Source organism: Chelmon rostratus, chromosome 5 (genome assembly GCF_017976325.1).
Source record: "Chelmon rostratus isolate fCheRos1 chromosome 5, fCheRos1.pri, whole genome shotgun sequence".
Taxonomy (NCBI): domain Eukaryota; kingdom Metazoa; phylum Chordata; class Actinopteri; order Chaetodontiformes; family Chaetodontidae; genus Chelmon; species Chelmon rostratus.
In genome coordinates this window covers 10237021-10258535 of record NC_055662.1, presented here as the reverse complement: position 1 = coordinate 10258535, position 21515 = coordinate 10237021, and the positions used below count along the sequence as shown (strand labels likewise).

The window sequence follows — 21515 nt, the reverse complement described above, 5'->3', positions numbered from 1 at the left end:
ATTGAGTAGGGCTAGATATTAAACCTCAGCACTCTGAGTATGACTTAAGTGTGTCCTTACCATCAAATATCAAAAAGTGTCAAGATTTGAAAGTTGGCATTATATGTTGTTGTGGTTCCAGGGTGTGTTTACTTATTATTTGATCAGTTTTTCCTGATCATAATCAAGAAAATTAAGACTATATTTCTATGTAGCAAAGTAATGAAAAGTGTAAAAATTTCAGAGAGGTAAACATAACTACGTTCAGTGAAATCTAAAAGAATTCAGATTTGATGCTGATTCAGATTCAGTTACATGCTGTCAAACTCCAACCATGACCTATGGCCCACAATGCTTTGTGGCACACGCAACAACAGTGCAGATGCACTCAGTATGTTCTGTAGCCTGTGAGAATTGCATCTAATTATAACGTGGATACGTGGACAGGGTTCCCTGATGGTCAGTCAGCCATATAATCACAGAAAAATAAAATGTGCCGCAGTGGATCATATATAATAGCGAGAGTAGCAGTATGCAATGTGAACTGGCTTTTCAAAAAGGGGTCAAATCAGGGTCACAAAGGGGCCTTCCTCCGGCATGTGCTAACGCATCACTCGGCCATACTGAAGAGGACAGGAGAGAGACATGAACCCCTTACAGCAGAGATATTAACGTCTGTGCTGGATGCATTAACATTGAACGCAGAACGAGTTATGTGCACAAGAAGCAAGGGTGCGAGTACCGTTTCAAGACTGACGGGAAGTCTTGGCAACCACAGCTGATGCCATCTTGGATATCCCCTGTAGTTTGTTTTGTGAACCATGTCTTGTTTTTAAATTAATTTTTTGTAAGCACTATTCATAACCTAATTCATGTGTCTCTGAGTTTCATATGACATTATTTGACCTCAGCAAGTCTCATGTGACATCATACAGGCACACGCGTCAAATTTCCTGAGGTCCCATCGGTCAACAGAAGAGATGCAGCCATTTGGATAAATGGCAAGAGGTCTTCGCCAGATATCCAATGACCTGGAAAATCTTTGTGGATGACTTGTTGAGATTAAAGGCGTCCACTTATGACAAGTGTCAAAATCTTGTGCTGCTGGTTGAGCCACATCTCCCCTATGACTGCAGCAGTGGCAGCGTCCTCTGTGCAGAATTACTGTCAGAGACTCACACGAGTCAAATCTGATGTTGAAGCACACCACATGCTCCACACAAGCAGAGGAGCAGCACAGCTGTATTGTGTTCCGCCTCCATCACAGCTGTCAGGCACAATCCGCTGTGTGTGTGTGTGTGTGTGTGTGTGTGTGTGTGTGTGTGTGTGTGTGTGTGTGTGTGTGTGTGTGTGTGTGTGTGTGTGTGTGTGTGTGTGTGTGTGTGTGTGTGTGTGTGTGTGGTTATCAGGTACACAGAGTATCTCACTCACAGATCTTTCCTCCACAGTTCTTCTCAGTACATATTATTCTGCGTCAGATATCACAAACACTATAAAATTTTATCCTGGCTTATTAATACCTTGTTGACCAGCAGTAATTAACAAGCTGCTGAGCTGCAGATAGAAGCAGTATTTTATAACTGGCATACAAAACTACAGGTTAATGACAGCAGCTGTGCTGTGAGATCAGCTTTACTGACATTTAAAACTAGTGAGTGCAGAGAAAGTACAGCCATTACAACAGCGAAATGAGCTGCTGTGTTTCTGCTTGTACCACAGCAAAGAATGGCAGCAAAACGTGGCAGATGAAGAGCAGACGTTTCACTTTTGAAACATATACGGTGGACATTGAAACCGCAATGGAGCCAGAGCACAGCCAGAATGTGGTGTAACCAGACACTGCGTAAAGCTTGAGAAAGAGAAAATAGATCTGAAGTGTCTTAGTTCCCACTCCTCATTACAAGTTCAGAATTTAATTGGAGTTAAGACCTGAAAGCAAATACATAGATATTGTATGGCACAAAAAAGGCTGCCAGGTTTTGCAGATTCAACTGTATAAATGAATCAGTCATTAAATGTGTCACTGTGTGCCATCATGTATACAGACTGCATATGGTAGCCTAGCTGACAGCTTTAGACCGCTCCTATCAACACACATTAGAGATTTTGCCAAAAAGAAAAAAATATATGATAAATTGGGTAAAGTAAACAAAATGTTGCTACCTTGGATCATCTCTAAGGCTGTTTCCTCCTTCTGTACTGTGGCAGATTTCCACCAAAAATGACTTCCTGTGCCTTTTTGTCTGGCTGTATGCCTAAACACAGCCTTTACTCTTAACAGCAGATGCATTGTTTCCATTCATTTAGTGAAGTGTCTGTTTGAGTGCTGCTTTTTTTAGTCTGCTCATGCCAGTTGCTCTTACAAACATAAAATGTTTTCAATGTAGCAGTTTTCCCCCAAAGAAAGGCTTCTCAGCGTTCTTATAAACAGGATAGGATCGCTAATATGCTGCCATTGTACAAATAGAAGAGCTAAAGAAGAGCTGAAATGGCTGGCAGTTATATTATGAATGTGCGGTTTGAGTATTTGCAGATGCTGTTGCTAATTATGTTTTCCTTGTTTTTTCTTTTCTTTGTTTTTTTTCTTTTTTTTGCATCTTTGCTATACAAATCTTCAAAATGGCCCCCACCAACAGTGAGAGATTGAAAGTATGAACAGTACCTTTGAACTAAAGGTTGTTTACTTCACTGTCCTGCAGAATTTTTCCTAATTCGGTTCACAAAGACAAATTCACATTATTACTTGTAATCAAAGCTTCAGACTCTGACATATACTTACAACAGACAACGTCATCATACATGTTTTGGGGCCAATGCAGGCCCACCTTTTTTTCCCCATTTACTGTACGGGTTAACTGCACAAGACTGTTCATAAACAGATAAAAATAAAGTAACAGCAAAACACTTATCTCACTTGTCTGAGATTTACATGGCACATTCAGAACAGCCTCATGAGATATTCATGAATATAAAAGACTAAATTCTGCATCATTACACCTTTTATGTACATGTTTAAAGAGCAGATTTCAGAATAAAAGTCTGGATAAAAAGTTCATTTGTAATTAGACGTCTCACACACCATTTAATCACAGCTTTTCAGTCTCCTCTGCACAAACAGGCCTGTCAAGCCTGATGTTAAAAAACTAATGTACCCAGTATATATATGTGTGACTTGCAGAACTGTCCCTTTCCATTTGTGTGCACAGTTTGTCAGTTTTCAGGCATAATACACGTGCCTGATCTGTCATTAAATAAAACTTCAATTTTAATGGCTCAGGTGAAGTATTTTAATTAACTGAGACAAACTAACTAGTATGTCCTTTGGGTTGCTCCATTTCATGTAGCAGCTTTATAATGAAAGGTTCTTGCATTTTACACCCACAAATCATTACCACATTAATTGTTAGACATTAGTTTAATTACCATTATCAAAGTAGGCCAAAAGCGTCACATTTATCTGCTTCATTCAGCCTCTATGCTCCTTTCTAAACTGTGTGCCCTTGGCTTGCAATCAATGCTGGCTTTCATTAGCCAGGTTCCAAACCTTCTGAATCCCTGTCTGCAATATTTGTGTTTTCAATGATAGGTCTGTTGTTGTACTTATTGACAGCTATTTTCCCTGGTTGGAAACACGAGCCAATCAGTACCATGTCCAGGATTTAATATAGTGATGTCCCGTGTGTGAGCCATAGCCAGGCAAATAGGGAAAATGTGAATGAGGTTGATGCAGCTGAACAGGTTGTTTGAAGTCCACTCACAGGATGAACATTTCTTGAATCAACAATGCAGATGTTAAGTCTTTGCCTTTGTCTCCATCATTTCAGTAATAATACCAAGGGATAATTAACTCATTAATCAGGATTATGAGTCTTTGACAGCATATCATTAGCATGCTGTCAAAGCCTCATGTTCTGTAGTTATGGAATGCTAATGAGTAATCTTTGCTAAAATGAAAGGTGTTCAATTTTTCTAATCAATATCTTAGGCACCACTTTATTCTGTAATATGGACAGAAAACCACAGATACATGTTTCAACTTTTCAGGACGACTAAAAAGTGTCTTCACTACACTGATACATTTCCTCATACAGCATTTTAAAACAAGTGTCAGTGGATAAAACAAGTTTGTTAAGAAGTAAGAAAATGGTAAATAAACTTCACTAGTGCAGTGTAAATACAGCTTTTCAAGTACAGACAACTTTGATACTGTATAGCAATACAAGTAAAGCGGCACAATAATTTACTTTGCTGGCCGCTGACCCACTTAAGATCATCATTCGTTGCCAAGGGTTCATCATAGATTTTCAGCACTGAAGTACCTTTTGTTGTGCCAGAGGAACGTTAGCTCATTCTCTGTGGGTAGACAAGCTGCTGGGATGATGACCTAACAAAGTGAAAGCTTTGATCATTTTCTTGCCCTCTGCACAGTTTTGTTCTCTAAAATATAAAAAACAGTTGTGGGTGTAAAAGCCGTACTGTATGACCATAACAAGATACCTGAAAGATTGTTAATTCAGCTTCTGCCGCTGAACTGAAGTCTTTCACTGGACGTTAAAACCCTATGACTTTTTTGTAGAAAACAAATTGTACAGTTTGTTTGTTTGTTTTTTTTGTTGTTTTTTTTAATCTGCTAAATTACGAAATTAGGTGACATTACTAGATTTTACAGGCGATAGAGGTTTTCCTTATTTGACCTTTGAAAGTACTTTTGATTATCAATAATAGTACATAATACTGAAGGCAGTGTTGGGTAGAGGTTTGTTCCATCTATTGTGTAAGTCTGCAACAACATTAAATAACTTTTCTTTTGAAATCTGCTCTGCAACCATCACAGTACATATGTCTGATGCATCTTTATACATTTTTACATACAAGTGTTATAAGGTATGTCATGGAGCAGGACAGCAGCATGTTATCAATACAGTGTCAACCAATCCTAACTGATTAATTATACACTAGCCAACAAGCTTTGTTTTCCCTTTGCAAACTACACTTCCAACAGCACAACCTGCTTCCTTTTTTTTTACATGGCACAATATGTGCAACATACATTGTACGCCATGTATGTGCCTTAAGGTGGCAAGTAAAGATTTACAACCATAATGAGTTTTTTTTTTTCATACTCTTTTCAAATCGATGATTTAAAAGTTCATTCCAGACACATATTTGTTGTAGGAGCAAACACTGTGAGGTAGCTTGCTGCATTAATTGTTTTTAAGTGGTGCAGGACAGTCAAAAGGATAATTTACAGCTTTGCATATTTTTGTTTTTGTGTCTTTACCAGGTTTTCATATTTTTTTACAGTATTGAAATTGCTGTGGACAAATTATACATAAATGTAAACTCCACCTATTCAGATGAGTCTTGTGGTTGCTAATGCTCAGTGGAGCACTTAAAATGATGAGGGCAATTTTCTGGAAATGTGAGTACCTTTGCTTGTCATCTAGAAGAAGGTCTCTGTGTCTCCTCAAATAGACACAGCTGTCACCCCCCCACTGCTGCAAGATGCCTTCTCCAGGTCCTCCATGACCAAGTCCTGTTCAGTGACATGGTTGAGCCGCCTGGAAGTGTTCTTATCTAGGCTGTTGAGAGAAATAGGCTCCAGGGAGGTTTGTGCATTATTAGCTGGGAGCACAGAGTTTCCCTGCAGCCTGTGCGAGTAGGTTTTCCTTCGCTGTCCGTCTGCCGTGCACAGGCTGAACTTGAACACAGCTTGAAATCCTCTGCGGAAATTCTCATTGAAGAAACCGTAGATGATGGGGTTGACGCTGCTGTTGAAGAAGGCTAGCCAGTGGGCAAAGGGGTAAATGTAAATGTTGATGATTCTGTACTGCTGCTCAGTCAGGCTGGCATAGTCGCTCAACATCATGAGGGTCCATAGAGGAAGCCAGGAAAGGATGAAAAGCAAAGCAACTATGAGAAGCATTTTAATCACCCTTTGCTTTTTCTTTGACACAGTGTGGCGGTTGTCGTGGCCCGGCTTTCCTCCTGTTGGAACTGCAGTTTTGAATAGCGTTATGCCAATCCGGGCATACATGATCACGATGAGGGAAAGAGGAGCAAGGTAGATGTTTGCAAAAAGGACAGTGGTGTAAATCTTCCTCATGTCCTGGTTTGGCCAGTTCTCTCTGCACCAATAAAACGGGCTCGTTTTGTTGTCATAGCCCAGTAACACCCGAATGGTTTGTTCCTTGGTCACTTGTAGCATCACCCCAGAGGGACACATGATGGATATGGCCAGAACCCAGATAATGACTATTATCAAGGTGGCTGTGGATATGGTCAGCTTTTGCTTGAATGGGTAGACAATGCATCTGAATCTGCAAAAGGATTTAAAAAAAGACTGGATAAGGAAGCTGCATGTTGACATTTAACCTGCTTTTTAAAAAATATCTGTCCCGCTGGAAATTGAGTGACAGTAAGGAACATTTACTTTAAATGGCACAACATTAATTCACAACATTCATAAAGGGACAAACCCATTGAGCGAATGTTGTCCAGAACTTAAGGGTCATAGATGTAAAGGATGTACATGCAAAAATAGATGTATAATGAAGAAACAAAGAACAAAAAAATGAAAGCAAACACACGTGGCTTTAGAATTAAAAATAGATTCAGTTTGAATCAAGAACATTGACATTACTGTTTGTGCTTTGAATTCCCCTTTTCCTCAATGTGCAGATCAGTTTCAAAACAGTGGGAGCATAACTAACCCAGCACCCTCTTACTTCCTACAGTAATGTCCACTCTAACTTGGCACAAAGCTGTTTTTGCCAAATGGTCATGAACAGCTCATGGAACACATGAGATTTTCAAGGATTTCTTTGTTGAGGCTCTGTTACCACCACCTCTACCCACCCCACCCTAAAGGACAAAGGAAGAATTTCATTGTACAGGGGCTGTGTGTGTGTGGGTGTGGGTGAGGGCGGGTGGTTGTGGGTGTGGGTGAGGGCGGGTGGTTGTGTGTGTGCGTGGACAGCAGTGTTGCCCTGTAGTCTGTCACAGTCAAGCCAGCAGCAGTGTATTCTCTGTAAACAGATATCTGCATATGAGCACAGAATCTGTATGCAATAGACAAGATTTTGATATCAGAAGCGTTCTGGTTTCCGTTTGTAGTCAGAAGTATTGACCAATCACGTTTGCATGCAAGTTGAAATGCCAATCACGTGGCATTTCAACTTGCATGCAAGTTGAAATGCCACTGCTGAAGCCTTCAAAAATGCTACTGCACTTCTTCACTGTCATTGTCTGAGAGAGCTTACCTATTGACAAAGTAGAAAACGGCAAAAACTCAAGTATAAAATACATCAGAGTTGTACTGAAGGAGATGACTTGAATACATTTACTTAGTTACATACTGTATGTACATACGGCTGGGAGGCTGGGAGGTTGTGAAGGACACAAGCTTTCAAAAAGTTGACATAATCAGATATCACCCTTACTTAAAATATGTGTGCAATTGTAATATTATATAAGCAATAACACTTGTTGGAACTTGATTTGAATCGATCACTTTTTGCCAGCAGATCAGTTCCAAACATTCTAGGGGATGGATAGAAATATTTCATTACAGCTAAGCTGGTTACTCCCATGCTAGGCAGGAGGTGGATTGACTCGAACTCTCACTGTGAAAGAATCTCTGATTGCTAGTTTGGGAACAGAGGCATGCAGAAACATCAAGACCCAAATGATCATTGAATACTGAATGACTGCAGCTGGTGTTGTAGTATGTTGATGTTAGGAAATAGAGGAAAAGGGGGATTTTGTTGGTCACTATGAGATGTCAAACCTTTGTCATCCCAACAATGTATTTAGAATAATAGTACAATCGATCGTACGAAAGCAGTCAGGTCACTTCAGGATAAATATAGTAGTTAAGGGTGCAAAGTGATCTGGTTTGTCTGTGCATGAACACACTGGCCAAAAGGGCAGGCAAGAGAGCTCTTCATAGCCTCAGCCATTAAAATTAAATTCTAGTCACATGTCTGATAGATATGTAAGATAACATTGACTTTTGGATGTAAAAGCATTTCAAACTCCATCTGTCCTTTCCAGAGGCGCAGACACCCTCCGGTGATTACAAATATGTAACAGAGTGACGTCACTGCACTTCAAGTGTCTGAGGACCGGGCGATGATGAACTACTAGACCAGTAATTTTTACAGCTTGGAGAGCTGTTGTAGCTCCAGCAAATGTGTGCATTTGCTGGGCCCTAGTGTCAGCGACAAACTGTTGTTCCCCAGTGTGCAATTCTGCAGCCCCCTCCAAAGGTTTAGAGAGTGATTAAGTAGGATTAACATCCATTTGTTGTCATCTCGATGAACAGCAGTTAGGCAATTCAGATAAACATGAGAAAGCTGTACAATCTTTTTCGTTTGTCTTTCTCGTTAAGTGTTGGTGAAAAGGCCTAAGAAAAAGGAACTTGATTTTGGTGCAGATTTGATTTCAAGATTTCAGGGCATTTTATGGTATTTTCTCATGAACTACAGTATTTAAGTTAGTTTAATTAAAAATATTGATATTTGGATGCAGATCTGGAGTCAGATATGTATTAAACATTCCTAAACATTAATTGTATTGAGCTAAGCAGGGAAGTTCACTCATGACCTTGCAAACACACTATATGTGGTGCGAACATATTCTGAACTCAAGGTTCACTTACTAAGACTTTACCATCTTTACTTAAAGATACTCTTTGAACATGGGAAAATCTGATCCTTATCATTTAATATTTGCTCTGTAATGAACGCATAAAAAAATTCTCAGTGTATAAGCAGAAAAGGTCATGCCTCCAGCAGAGGATGTCCCTAAAATGAACCTGACCCATTTGCTTTCAGTAAGTTGGTAATTGTTGTCTTTGCTAACATAAAGTGTAGAAAAATAATTAATACATCAAACCATTACTGGAGGAGGAATTTTGCATTTGACACCATTGATGGAAAAATTGTGGATCGAGGTAAGGTAGCCCCGAACAGCCCAGTTATCCTACAATGTATGTGTCTTTGGATTGCGTTCACATTAATGCAAGCAAATTACATATGTTTTTTAATTTCTTTCAAACATGATGATCGAATCACTTCCTAGCCTTTTCTGGAACTTTCGACGGTACTGTATCTTCCATACACAGGAGAAGGTCATAAGATGTGAAATAAAGCTCTGGGGAAAAGGCTGTGAACCTCGAGTTTAGAATATTTTATCACATAAACTAAATAGATTATGAGGCCTTTGTGAAGGATTGTGCTCTTTGGTGGGTTTCTGGTTCAAACCTTCCTTTGCGCAGAAAGCACTGTTGCAATTCAAGTGTGAAAGTTGCAGGGCAAAGGAAATGTTCAGTTCCATGTCGCAGTGAAATACAGCCACTGTACCTGTCAACAGCAATAGCGACCAGAGTGAAGACGGATGCTGACACGGAGATCCCTTGAACCATGCCGCTCATTTTGCAGACCAAGCTTCCAAAAGGCCATCCTGTTGACAGGAAAGACATAGTCAGCTGATTTACTGCTAAGACAACACACCATTACAAACAGCAGTTCACATATGAATTCAGGCTCAAACAGATTCACAGCCGCAAACACATCGGAGCACAGCTGGAGCTGAAGGGATTTGCTGCAATATGTCTAAATGTCTTGAGGGGGAACAGTCCCTTTTCTAGCAGTTCTTAATAAGGGCTGCTGGTGTGTAGTGGTAGAGGTGCTGACAGTGTGTGATTTGACACTAAATTATTACAGACTCATGTATAACTCTCGGCCTCTGTAACACGTACTTGTGCTTAATTGTCAACATTTATAATAGGGGTTGACTGGTAGTATAGAGCATTCTGGAGTTCATAGCAGTAGATATTATTTGTATGAGTGAGGAAGAAACTAAATCAGAGCATTGAGATGCTGTTTGCAGCAAGGGAGACTTAATTTGATTGTGGAGAAATTTGTGGGGAAGTCAGCAATTTTACACCGAAAACTTGTGAAATTGGTTGTGTAACATTTTCTGTGGCCCTGAAGGGAGGAAAGTATGAAATGTCCCTGATAATATCACCATGGTTATCTCTGAGCTTTGCTTAATAATCTTCTGAAGCAGTAAAGTTTTAGCCCCTTGAGAAGACAAACATGTAACGACAAATACCTGTAAGTTTGTCATCAATCTCTGTTAGGGTTTCTGCACACGATTTGCTTTGTGTCAGCTCGAGCTCTTACTTTCCAGCACAGAGTGATGATGCTAAAGCACTACTTTGGTTGTTTCCACTGCCCTGATTTTACACCTGCCTGCATTTACTGTGAATTCAAATTATTTAAACTTTAATCCTGATCACTGCTGACCTTTCAAAGTATGTCCAATCATATTACAGATCACTAAGAAGCTTAAAGGTTGAGGAGTCATCTCTGAGTTTCAAGAGATAGATTGGGCTAATCTTCAAGAATGTTTGTCAGTCTGATTTCACACGATGCTTGTTTATAGATTATGTAAATTGTGTGATGATAAATTAGCATCAAACTCAACTCACTGTCTCTGTGACCAACATTGCCATAGGAAGCCTTGTAGAGGTGGGAGTTAGGTGGGATGATACATATTCTCAATAACAGGTTGGTAACAATGAACTGAAATGTCACCCTCCTTGTTTCTTCTTTTAGTGTTGTTTTCACTTTCACTTCTTTCTTTCATTTTTTAAGAACTTTTTTCCTCTGTTTGTATTATGTTGTGATGCAAACAGCTTCTTAATTCTTTGTCAAAACTGAAGTCTGCACTTACAACAGAGCCAGACTGCTTTACAAAAATGCCTTCTTCAGTGTGGGCAGAAAACAAATTACCATGGCCTAAGGCTCTGATGGATCTTGAGCTGCTTACCAACTGCATGTCGGGTATCACATCCCACAGGAATGGTCCAGCTGTTACATTTCTATCCCCCAAAAATGTCATCATCAATTTAGCATCATGAAATCACTGGTTTGAAGATACTGATGTCGAGAAAATGTACTTTGAGACCAACACGTATCCCTATGACTTATGTGCAGTATCCAGCTGTACACTCTGCATCAATATCCTGTTCAAGAGTGATTGTTCGTCATGTGAAACATCATTGGCTGGCTGACTGTCCCATTCCCTGCACCTGAAAAGCACCACACAACATGAGGCTGTCATCACACGGCTTCCTGATAGGGATGCTGGTAGACTGAGTTCTGCCAAGTTTCTGATTGTGCTTCGTGTTACAGCTGAGTGGCTTCAGTTTTCATCTCTGTGACACCTCCTGCTCTCTGACTCTTTCATGTGCCGTTTTACAAGCTGCAGCCTGACTCGAGCTTTTTTCTTTTCCTGGCATTACACGCTGTTATTCCCACTCTGCTCAGATTTGAGAAGTGTAGTTTTAACTGCTGTGCTTCCAGCAGGATCGCTGTTGGGTGTTTTAGTCTATGATCCTTCACTTCTCACTCTCCCCCATGAGGAAGGTCTTCTATATACGTTGAATGTCAGTCAACTGGAATGGCTGATGGTGCTATCCCTCCCCCTTCTGTGATGTCTGTCTCTCCACTGGGATTTGTCAGGTAACATACTTGGGTGGACAGAATGACAAGCAAGTGGCCACACAATAGACTGCAGTAAATAGCCATTTGGTGAAGCTCTTAATGCTTCTTTAAAGATTTCCCCTAAACATGTTTTAACATAAAAATAGTCTCCTTTGAATAATTATTTTTTCCACAAAAAAAGTAGCAAGTTAAAAGTGCCACTACTTCTGCTTCTTCTCTTGCTCATTGAAAAAAAAAATCCCTACTGTTCGCTACTGGACACAAAATGTCACCATTGTCAGTAGCTGGGTATCCATCCGAATGTATGTGAATTTGGAGGAAATCAGGGGAATGAAGGAATTGTTTCCATCCACTACCGTTATGCTATTATTAGGAGTTGGTTCGACGGGATAAGCAGTAGGTGGCGCCAATTCTCCAATCAGAAAACTTAGCAAAACATTGCAGAGGAAGAGGGCACAATAAAATGATGTACTTGAAACAGCACCAGGTTAAACTCAAACTGAAAAAAACTATAGTAATACCATAAACACAATGGAAATATGACATTTCTGTTTGTTTCAACTATTAATGTGAGGAAGGCTACATCAGATCTGTGTGGAGCGAGGAGGAGATGTTTTAATCTGCAGAAACAGCTTCTTCACTTGGAACAGAAGCAGCTGATTAGTCATCTCAGTTAAATGTTCACTTCGTCACAGCTTTTTCGAAAAGGCAAAAACCTCCTCAAGCAAGTGCAAAACCTTTTTTTTGCCTTTTCCATTAACATTTTCCAATGCAATACTTTGTGAAAAATGCACTACGTCTGTGAAGACTGTCATTCATCCATGTTATGATACTTCTAAGTGCTTTCCAAAGACAATTAGACTTGCTTGTGGTTCTAGAAGACATTTCGCCTCTCATCGAAGAGTCTGTTAAGCTGCCTAGGGTGAGACCTCAGGACTGCATTGTTAGTGGCTGATAATTGGTGTTGTAGACCACCACCTCTGTTCAGTGATGGTCTTTCCAGTTTGTCCTTCACTCTTTCCCTGACCAAAATATCTACATTATTGTGCTATATTTGCTTGTGAAGCAGTTGTTTTGTCTCCCCAATGTACAAGGCTGTGCGTTCCTTGCTGCATTGCACTGCACACACTACATTGCTCTGCTTATGCCTGGGTGTTTTGCGCTTGGGATGGACAAGCGTCTGTGTTACTGGCCTTGAATTGAGGGGTTTTGTTTGTTGAAAATGCACATAAAAATGCATGGATGGAAACAATGGCTAGCATACACACCAGAGATTTCAAGATTCCACATCGCACATGTGTAAGTTTCATATTGGACCACGACTGCCTTCTGAATTCAAAGTACAGACTGTAAACTGAGATTTATGGTGTGCTCAAAGAAACTGTCATATTTTGCAAAAACATTATTCAGCACAGTGAAGGTCAAACATCAGAGTGAAGCAACAATAAGAAATACACATGTTTGAGTAGAAGGGGACTTGAGCTTTTCTTGTTTCTGGTTTGCTGTTTCCTATTCTTGTCATGCTGTGCATTACATTACAATAAATAACATTCATTTTGAGGATGCTTTAGTTCAATGCCACTGACAACAAGTACATCTGTCTTGACAGGAGCATGAGTTAGAGTAAAGCAAGTAAAATCTTCATCTTCATCTTCAGTCTTATAGTACAAGTGCTTATTTTTTCCATCCATTAATACCCGTTTGATTGCTTCTTTCTTTCTTTTTTTTGGAAGGTCAGAAATATATTTTGCAAGAGGAAAAGTGGTGATTGGTTGAAGTTAGACTGTGGTAACTTTGATAGACAGTTCATCCATTCATCTGCCAAGTATTTTTTGAAAGTCCCTGCCTTTTTCTAAATTGTTTCCATGGGCAACTTCCCCGATAGTTCTGTGTAACTAACCATCTAGTGCATCAGGTTGTTTTTGTTTAGCAGCCGCAAAAGGCCAAGTTTGAACTTTTCTGATTTTTCCCAAATATAATTGTTTGATTGTTTAAAATCCCATATCAGATCAACCCTAATTAAATATTGTTTTCTTATTATTTCTTTTGATGAAGCCTGCTTTGCTGTCCCAGTGCTTCTGAAAATGTTTGATACTCTCCAGTTCAATGCCTTTCTTATTTCTGCAGACAAGCTCGGGCACCTGTGGGACCTTGAAACAGAAACATGCTGTATTTTGATGTGAGTCATGTCGAACAGTTGAATTGGCTACAGCTGAGCACCAAATAAAAAAAAAAAAACATCTTGAAACTGTTCAGAGGAATTTTAATGTGTTTTAATTCACTGTGTAGGCAAAGAGGTGAATGGTTCAAAACACTCAACATCAGTTAATTACTGAAAAACTCTTAACATTATTATTTGTTTGTGCAAATTTGCATTCAAACTGTGGCATAAAAATTGTGGAGGAATTTGAAGTGACCCAAATAGATTCTGAAAGAACTGTAAAATGCCAACTGCCTTAAACAATTTCTAACAAAAGCCGTTAGATGTGTAGTTCATATTGTGAAGATCATTGTGTTTGTTACTGAACCAGCAGATGATGTTCACCAGTGTCTTCTTTAACAACGGATGGATGCTTTCTGCAGGAGAGATTTTTCTAAAACTTCGGATGATTCTAAATGCGATAATCTACTGCAGATCTAATAAGGTTTCATTCATGTTTGCTTCTGGTAGCCGCAAGCTGTCCATCTTTTGTTATGTCATTGCAGCAGGGATTAAATCATACAAAGCACTGTGCCAGCTGGATTTCCCCAAACTCCATGTGACATGCGCCTGATCAAGACAATAATGACTGATTACATTGTTTTTGCTGCTTTTGTGAAGCGCAATAGAGAAATAATTGGTGTATAATTATTTATTTAACCCATAAAGACTGGATGTACCATTTGCATGTTCTGTTTATATATCTAATCCTAAAAAAATCTCTCTCTCTCTTTCTCTCTCTGAATTTAGTTGCTTCACAGTCACAATCACAACCAATTCTTTTGTCATTCAGTTGACATGCTCTTGGTTATCAAGAGAGAGAGATGTGCTCACAGGCTTACATTTGTCAATATTTTTAAGAAAGGTTAGATCTAAATCCAGCTAATTTCATTAAGCCAGATAATGTGTGTTTCAGTTGTACAGCTCATCCTGGGGTGGACTTAAATGTCTTTACCAAGTTTTATGGTAATCCAAAATATTGTCAAGAGAAGCACAAATGTCAGCCTGCTAGTGGCAATAGAGGAAAAGGCATGGATTCATCCTCTGGAGACCATGAATATCTAATGCCACATATTAAACTTTCATTGCAATCTATCTATTAATTGTAGAGACTGGGTTACAGTTTGTGAGTCGAATGAGCGTAAGTGTTGAATGTGTGTAAAATTTGACTAGTCAGTGGCACTACATGAAATTTCAGGGGATCATCAAAGATGGACACATTTGTCCCCTGAAGACCACAAAAGTCTTAACCACATTTCACAGTAATACAGTTAATAGTTGTTGAGCTACATCCATCTGGACCAAAAAGTTTTGAAACCACCGACTGAATGATGGCAAAATCTGGACAACAGCTTTGTGAAAATCCCCAGTTTTATCACAAGACCACAAGGCATTGAAAGCTTCGAATTAATGTCCTGCTCACCTGTAATTATGTTGTCAAGAAGAGTTGTGGGCATGCAGAAAATCCCAACCAGGAGGTCACTCACAGCAAGGTTTAGGATGAACAAGTTGGTGACTGTCCGCATGTTTTTGCTCCTCAGCACAATGAAACACACCACTCCGTTTCCCACCATGCACACCAGGAAGATCAGCAGGTAGGACACGATGAAGATGGCTGCTGTGGACGGCTGATGCAGGTAAAATCCAACATAGGTGATATTGTTTCTGGGTATGAAGGACTCCACAGAGGAGTTGTAAAATGTCCAGTTGTCGTACAGTTGAGTCAAGTTGTTCTCAAGTCCTTCGTTCATTTTAAACCTGGAAAATGAAAAAAGGAGCTGATGACTTCATGGTGAGCCAGCTTACTTTCTAGTGCAAGGACAACAGAGATGGTTTGATGCTTAATGCCAGGTATTCCAGAAATTCTTTATAGTCTGAGACTCAAATCCCAGTAACTTTTAATGGTGACAAGAAGGAAGACATATGTTTCTTGAACAAACAAAAAACTGACACAACTGGCATCAAAGAACAACAATGCTTTATTATTATTATTATTACTTCTTTTTTTTTTTTCAAAAAGACAGCACGTTGCCTTCTGCTGGCAGAATTTACTGCCAACTTTGTCAGTTTGCTGTTTGATGCTGGGCAGGTAGCATACAGTGGGTTTTCTCTGAAAACAGTTGACTGTTGCAGCTGAAAGCGATACTGATGAGAATGTAAGAATAAACCTGTCAGTCACAGGCAGTAAAACCGAAACAACCAGTAAAAGAGGCTAAAGTACTCGGCAGAGCTGAGGAGAAGTGCACTCTGTGGGTGTACTGTTGAAATTAGGGCTAAACCCTTTTTTAAATTAATTGATTAAACATTCGGTTTATAAAATGTCTGAAAATTGTAAAGAAAAAAAAAGCTATTTCACAATTTGTCAAAACCCAAGGTGAAAACTTCAAGGTGCTTGTTTTGTCCAAGGATTTTCATCTTATGATCACGTAAAATAAAAAAGCCAATCCTCACAACTGAGCGGCTAGAAGGCGACAATGTCGCACATCGTGTGACAGGACAAATGACTTGAACAGTCATCAGAGTAGTCGCAGATTCATTGATTAATAAACATGAACTCCCATAATAATGATTAGTATATTAGTTGATCCACAGAAAATACAATTTGGATAATTAAAACTCTTCAAAAGTTATTTACTGAGTAAATTTGCTTAAAATTCACTGTTTCCCACTTCGGAAATGCTTTCATTGTGTAAATCACATATCATTGCATTTTGGACTAATTTCAGAATGTCACCTTCGACTCCACTAATTTATCCATAAAAATGAAATTAAATCTGCTGCATTTTAATTTTAGACTATTTTAAGCAGCCATTTCCTGTTATACTTACATATTCGCATTCATGTTTCCATGCAATGTACAAGAAACCCATTCAATGACTGACCACAGGTATTTTACAGAGTAGATTGTTTGTGAAAGTCAGTTCCTGTTCATCAGTGGGAGGTTTGGAATGCAACATTGAGCTGTCAATGTGTAGAAGAAACAGCAAGACTTCCATTACAGACTTATGCTTGTGTTGAAAATTCCTTTAAGTATTGCGACTTAAACTGAAATAAACAGGGAAATGCTGTTTACATTTCTTTTCCACATTTATTATTTGTCGTCCTTGTGAACATCATCTGCTGTCTGCCTCCATTGTAGCTCCAGTGGAAACGGACACATCCAAGATTAAGAAGACAATTACTGTCTTATACAAGTGGACAACAAAATTAGGTCAGATATGCAAACTCTATCTCTGTCCCCGGCAGTGTACTTTTCCTCTCAGTCAACAGCAAACAAACAGCTGTGACAGTATCTTCCTGTAAAATTATAGATTTGCATCAAAAAAGTGTAGCTGTTCCAATTATGAGCCCTGCTCATTTTGTCTGATTATAACTGCGTGTAATCATGATGATGCCTGAGGACATTAGCAACATTTAGATGAAAGAAAGCATATTTTTTGGCCATCATGCTGACCTTCTTCACGTCACTGATGGAGATAAACTTCACAGTTGGAAAAATCGTGCCATCGGCTTGCTGATGCTTTCTCCGTATTAGTGAGTTGAATAAAAAATAAGTGTGAATAAAACATGACAGTGTAAATGGAAGGCCTGGGTGACAAAGGGACTGAGGAAGTATAGACTTTGAAAGCTATTTAATGCACCCAGTTTTAATGACTTATTTATAGAAATGTAGATGTGTCCTGGTAGTCTTTAAGCGGGATGTTGTGTATGTGAGAAGTGTGAAACTGAGGTGAAGGTAGACCTAATTATGGCCAAAATGATGCACTTTCTGAGACTTCACTCACAGTCTCTTTTCTCTGAAACTGCCAACAAGCCGGCTGAGTCCTGCAGACACTGCCGGGAAGCTCCTTCAGACTGTAATCCTCACGAGCAAACCCTGACAAAGAGTTTTTAGTATCCAAGGTGAACAATGTCTCTGCAGACTTGCTGAATGCTCTTTGACTCTTCTGCATAAAAGGCCTTAAGTAGAGTAAGTCTCTAAAACAGTTTTATGCAGAAATTGTGCTGATATCCTGCAGAGAATAGCAAAGTTTGGCAGAAAGAAGAGAAAGCTTGTGCATCAGTCATTTCAGACAGGAAAAGACCCTAAAATGTGGTTTGTGCATACCCCACAGATGTGGTAGGTCCTCAATATTCCTCTGAATTAGATTTTTTAGGATGTAATGAGTGACACATTGTGGGATTCTACTTCATTTCCTCTATTTCTCTTCTTTTCTGGCCTAAATCTGGTATTTCATATGGGGTGTTGAACGTGGACTGACAGATGGTATCAGATGGCATCGTCCTGATTAAGCATCAACATTAGATGATTTCATAATTAATCTGTCCGTACACGGGCTTAAACTCTCTAAAACTAAAAAGGATTTGCTTTGTGTGTATGTTTCTCTGGGTTTAAATAAGTCAACTCTACCAGAGTTAGTGTGCCTGTGGATGCTTCACAATGATAAAAGCAATGGTAAGGTTTACTATGTATTGATTTTAGAGAGATGTACAGTGTCAGATTACTGATTTTGGAGTTTGGGAAAATGGCAAAGTATGGTCCTGTGAGGAAATACAATAAATCTACTGCTGCCTCACCTTCTATTCCTTTTAGTCTGTTTCTGTATTAATGTACAGACATAGAATGAGCTCAGCCTAATTACATGTGTAGAGCACAATCTTGTGACTGTACATCTCAACATCTTAGTGGATTGATTGTAAAAGCCTTGATTGCTGAAGACAAGAAATTGCTGCTTTCTCCTCATCCATATTTTATTCATGAGTTTCAGTGAATTGCTTCCAGAGTCCACTGCATTTATGATGGAAGTTCCTCTTTCACCCACAGCTCGTCAATTTTTATTGCAATTGTTTGGCCAGAGAGGAGTCAGTGTACTGTGTTATGATATTTCTTGCTCTCTCAGAATGTCAGTGTCTGTGCTGTGCAGTAAAATGTGCACATCGCAACTAACATTAGTCATTCCAGGCCTTGAATGGAAATTATTAGTATCCAGTAAAGTTCTGAAGGTGGTTTTAGAGGCTTTTTCCACCCAAGAGGAACAACATCATTAGGAGACACTTAATAACTATAGCCTTGTTCATATTAAAACTTCAGATTCAGAGATGATTCCTATTTTCCTATTAACACCACCTCCAGGGTGGACTGGGCGAAGGGGCCATGAAAGATCAATATATTGGAGAACACATAATCCTGTTATCAGTTTGACTTAATGAATGAAAGATTTAGCACATGTAAGGTTACTGCACTTTGCAAAGATATTGCACTCTGAGGTGCAGTTCAGTGGTCCACAGAATCCACATGCAGCAAAATAATGTTGGAATTTCATTTCGCCAGATTGAAATTAGGCTTTGATGATCTACAAAGATTTGTCTGCTCAGGATAAGGGGCTTAAACTGATAAGTTCAGAAGTTAAACCTTACACCATGTTAGTTTAACCTCATTAACCAACCATTAACAGCCTGTTCATTAACAGTGATAAGACCAACTTGACCCTGAGCTGGCTTCCCTTGTGACTCATGTCGACTAAATCTTTCAATCAAACCAACCAAAGAGAGGATCAGCAGAGGATCTCCCTCTGTCAACTACAAGCCTGTCCTTCTGCCTTGTTTCCCTGATGTTATCACACCACTTCAGTCTATTATGAGCAGGCGAAAGCATAGCTACAGCACGGCATGAAGCTATTTTCCAGGTGTACGTGATTTTTGAGCTATTATATGGCTATCACTGTTCATTCGTCTCACTTTAAACTGTATCAGAGAGAAAATGTGCATGCTCACAAGCCCTCCCCTCATTTTTTTGTTCAGCTACTTTCCTTCACAGCATGTAATATAGTTGTGATTACAGCCATAGATGCATGTGTTGTTCGAGGCTATGCTTGTCTCCAGTGAAATATTTCCCGTGTTTCAGCTCCACAGCCTGTATGAATGGGACTGGTCATAGGAAGCCAGCGGCTGTTTAGAGTCGAAGTTCATGGCATCCGCAACGTCTCATTCACGGCTGATATATACGTTTTCCTGAGAGGCACCCGAAGCTTCTCCTCAGCAGCACTAACAGGAGCATTTTCCAGATTCACTGCACAGAGAATATATGGACGTACATTTTGTGCCAAGCTTTGCGCGCAGCCGCGGCTCCTCACGCGCGCTGATGGAAATTCTGCCTAAAACTGTTTCTTAGGCTATTTTGCTTCGATTGTTTGCCTAACTTTGCGCATCAAAGTGTGATTGTGATCAGGACGCAAACTTGAGTAGCTAACTGCGCGCAAACGCACGCATGAGTGAGCAGTCCTGGACAAAGAGCCGTCTGTGTCCAAGTGGAGACCGGCGCATCAGAGCGGAGAGCAGGAGCACTTGAGTCACGGACCTGAAAGCTCTGTGCCTTGATCGCTTAAAACGATCACTTTTCTGGCTACAGTGAGAGCGAGCCAAACTTTAAAAACTAAATAGGATAAAATGAGTTTTTGAAAATTGATTTCACAGATTTATATCCACCCGTGCCACCTGTAGTTTCATCATTCTTACTGGTTTGTCAGTGAATGACGCGAGAGAACTTGTCTTACCTTGGTTTATATCAAATCAAGCTGACGGCGGGCTGTGTGCTCTGAGGAAAAGAAAAGTAAAAAACGTCCACTTTCCTCTGCATGAGACATGCAGAAATGAAAGAGAAAGACAGTAGACAGACGAGCGCGGCAAAAATAAAGAGGCAAACTCCGACCGTGCTCAGTATAAGTCCGGTTTCATGTGCGTCGCCGGGACGCGCTTCGTGTGGCACAGGATGCGCTCAGCCAGCCGCTCAGAGCGCAAGTGGCGGATTTACAGCCGGACCCGTCCGTATTTGATGCGGTGACGTCGGGAGTGAAGGGGGTGGGGATGAGCGCTGGATGAACAGGCTCATGGTTGAGTGGTATCCCCCCCCCCTGATCTCTTACAGCTGCTGTCTCTGAAACGTCAAGAGTCTGCTTTTTTTTTTTTTTTTTTTTTTTTAAAGGAGTCTAATGTGATGCTGATAGTTGGGAAGGCAGGTCACAGATGGTCGGAGCCGCGCAGCGCGCTCCTGCTGCACATGTTATTGCATTTGGCTGTGAACACAAGCAGAATTGACGCGATTCACACACACGTTACAGTCCTGTAAATTCCGTCTGAAATGTGCAAATAGATCCAGCGTGAAGCACGTGAGAGTCGCTGTTGACCCCAAATCTGTGGAAGCCCCAAAGTGCCAGAATTTAATAGAACAACTAAATGAGAAATTCAGTTTCAAAATTAACCATTAATTGAGGCCGGAACTAATCATTCTTTATAGTACTGGGCCACTGACTACAAGTACATCAATTATTTTAAACTACATTAATATGAAGAATAGCCCGCAGCATGTGAAAAGAATACCTTTAACCTGAATGATCACATTTGTCTAACACAGAATGCATTTATTAATACTGTTGAGCAGAATTATATCTATATTTGGTTCAGGTTTGAATGCTGCTGCAGCTATCATCACTCTGCAGCTCAAACAACATCCCAGAGGATTTTAAACTTCAATATGAAGCTGAACAAAGAGATGCGGATAGAGGTCTGAAGGATGCAAATGTGCAGAAATGTAATGAATGGCTGCAGGTTACCTCGCTGTCATGTCTGGTTTTGTTGCTGTTGGCTACAGTATGTTTGACTCACTAATTGCTGTCCCACCCAAGATTTTTTTTTTTTTTTTTTTTACTAAAACTGTCCACCCAAAGCATCCAATTATCCAGTTTATTTACTGGGGATAATTAAATAAAAACTAATCTTGATGGTACCCAAGGTTTAGGAAGAGACCACGTTTTAAAATAAGT

At 39.8% G+C, this 21515-nt stretch overlaps 1 protein-coding gene across 1 annotated transcript; it reads right to left on the bottom strand.

Moving 5' to 3' along the window:
• Positions 1-5446: 5446 nt before the first annotated feature.
• Positions 5447-15446, bottom strand: npffr2a (neuropeptide FF receptor 2a). Its single transcript, XM_041937506.1, has 3 exons — positions 15119-15446; positions 9345-9444; positions 5447-6299 (listed from the first exon to the last, which is right to left on the bottom strand). Exons 1-3 carry the CDS (start codon positions 15444-15446, stop codon positions 5447-5449), a joined length of 1281 nt encoding a protein of 426 aa, XP_041793440.1.
• Positions 15447-21515: the final 6069 nt, after the last annotated feature.

Excerpts from the sequence above, each read along its gene's own strand:
- npffr2a (XM_041937506.1), bottom strand. The coding sequence starts at position 15,446 with ATGAACGAAGGACTTGAGAACAACTTGACTCAACTGTACGACAACTGG. Across the intron at positions 9,445-15,118 it reads TCTTGACAACATAATTACAG|GATGGCCTTTTGGAAGCTTG; the intron begins GTGAGCAGGACA and ends TCCTGTCAACAG. Across the intron at positions 6,300-9,344 it reads GTCGCTATTGCTGTTGACAG|ATTCAGATGCATTGTCTACC; the intron begins GTACAGTGGCTG and ends ATCCTTTTGCAG.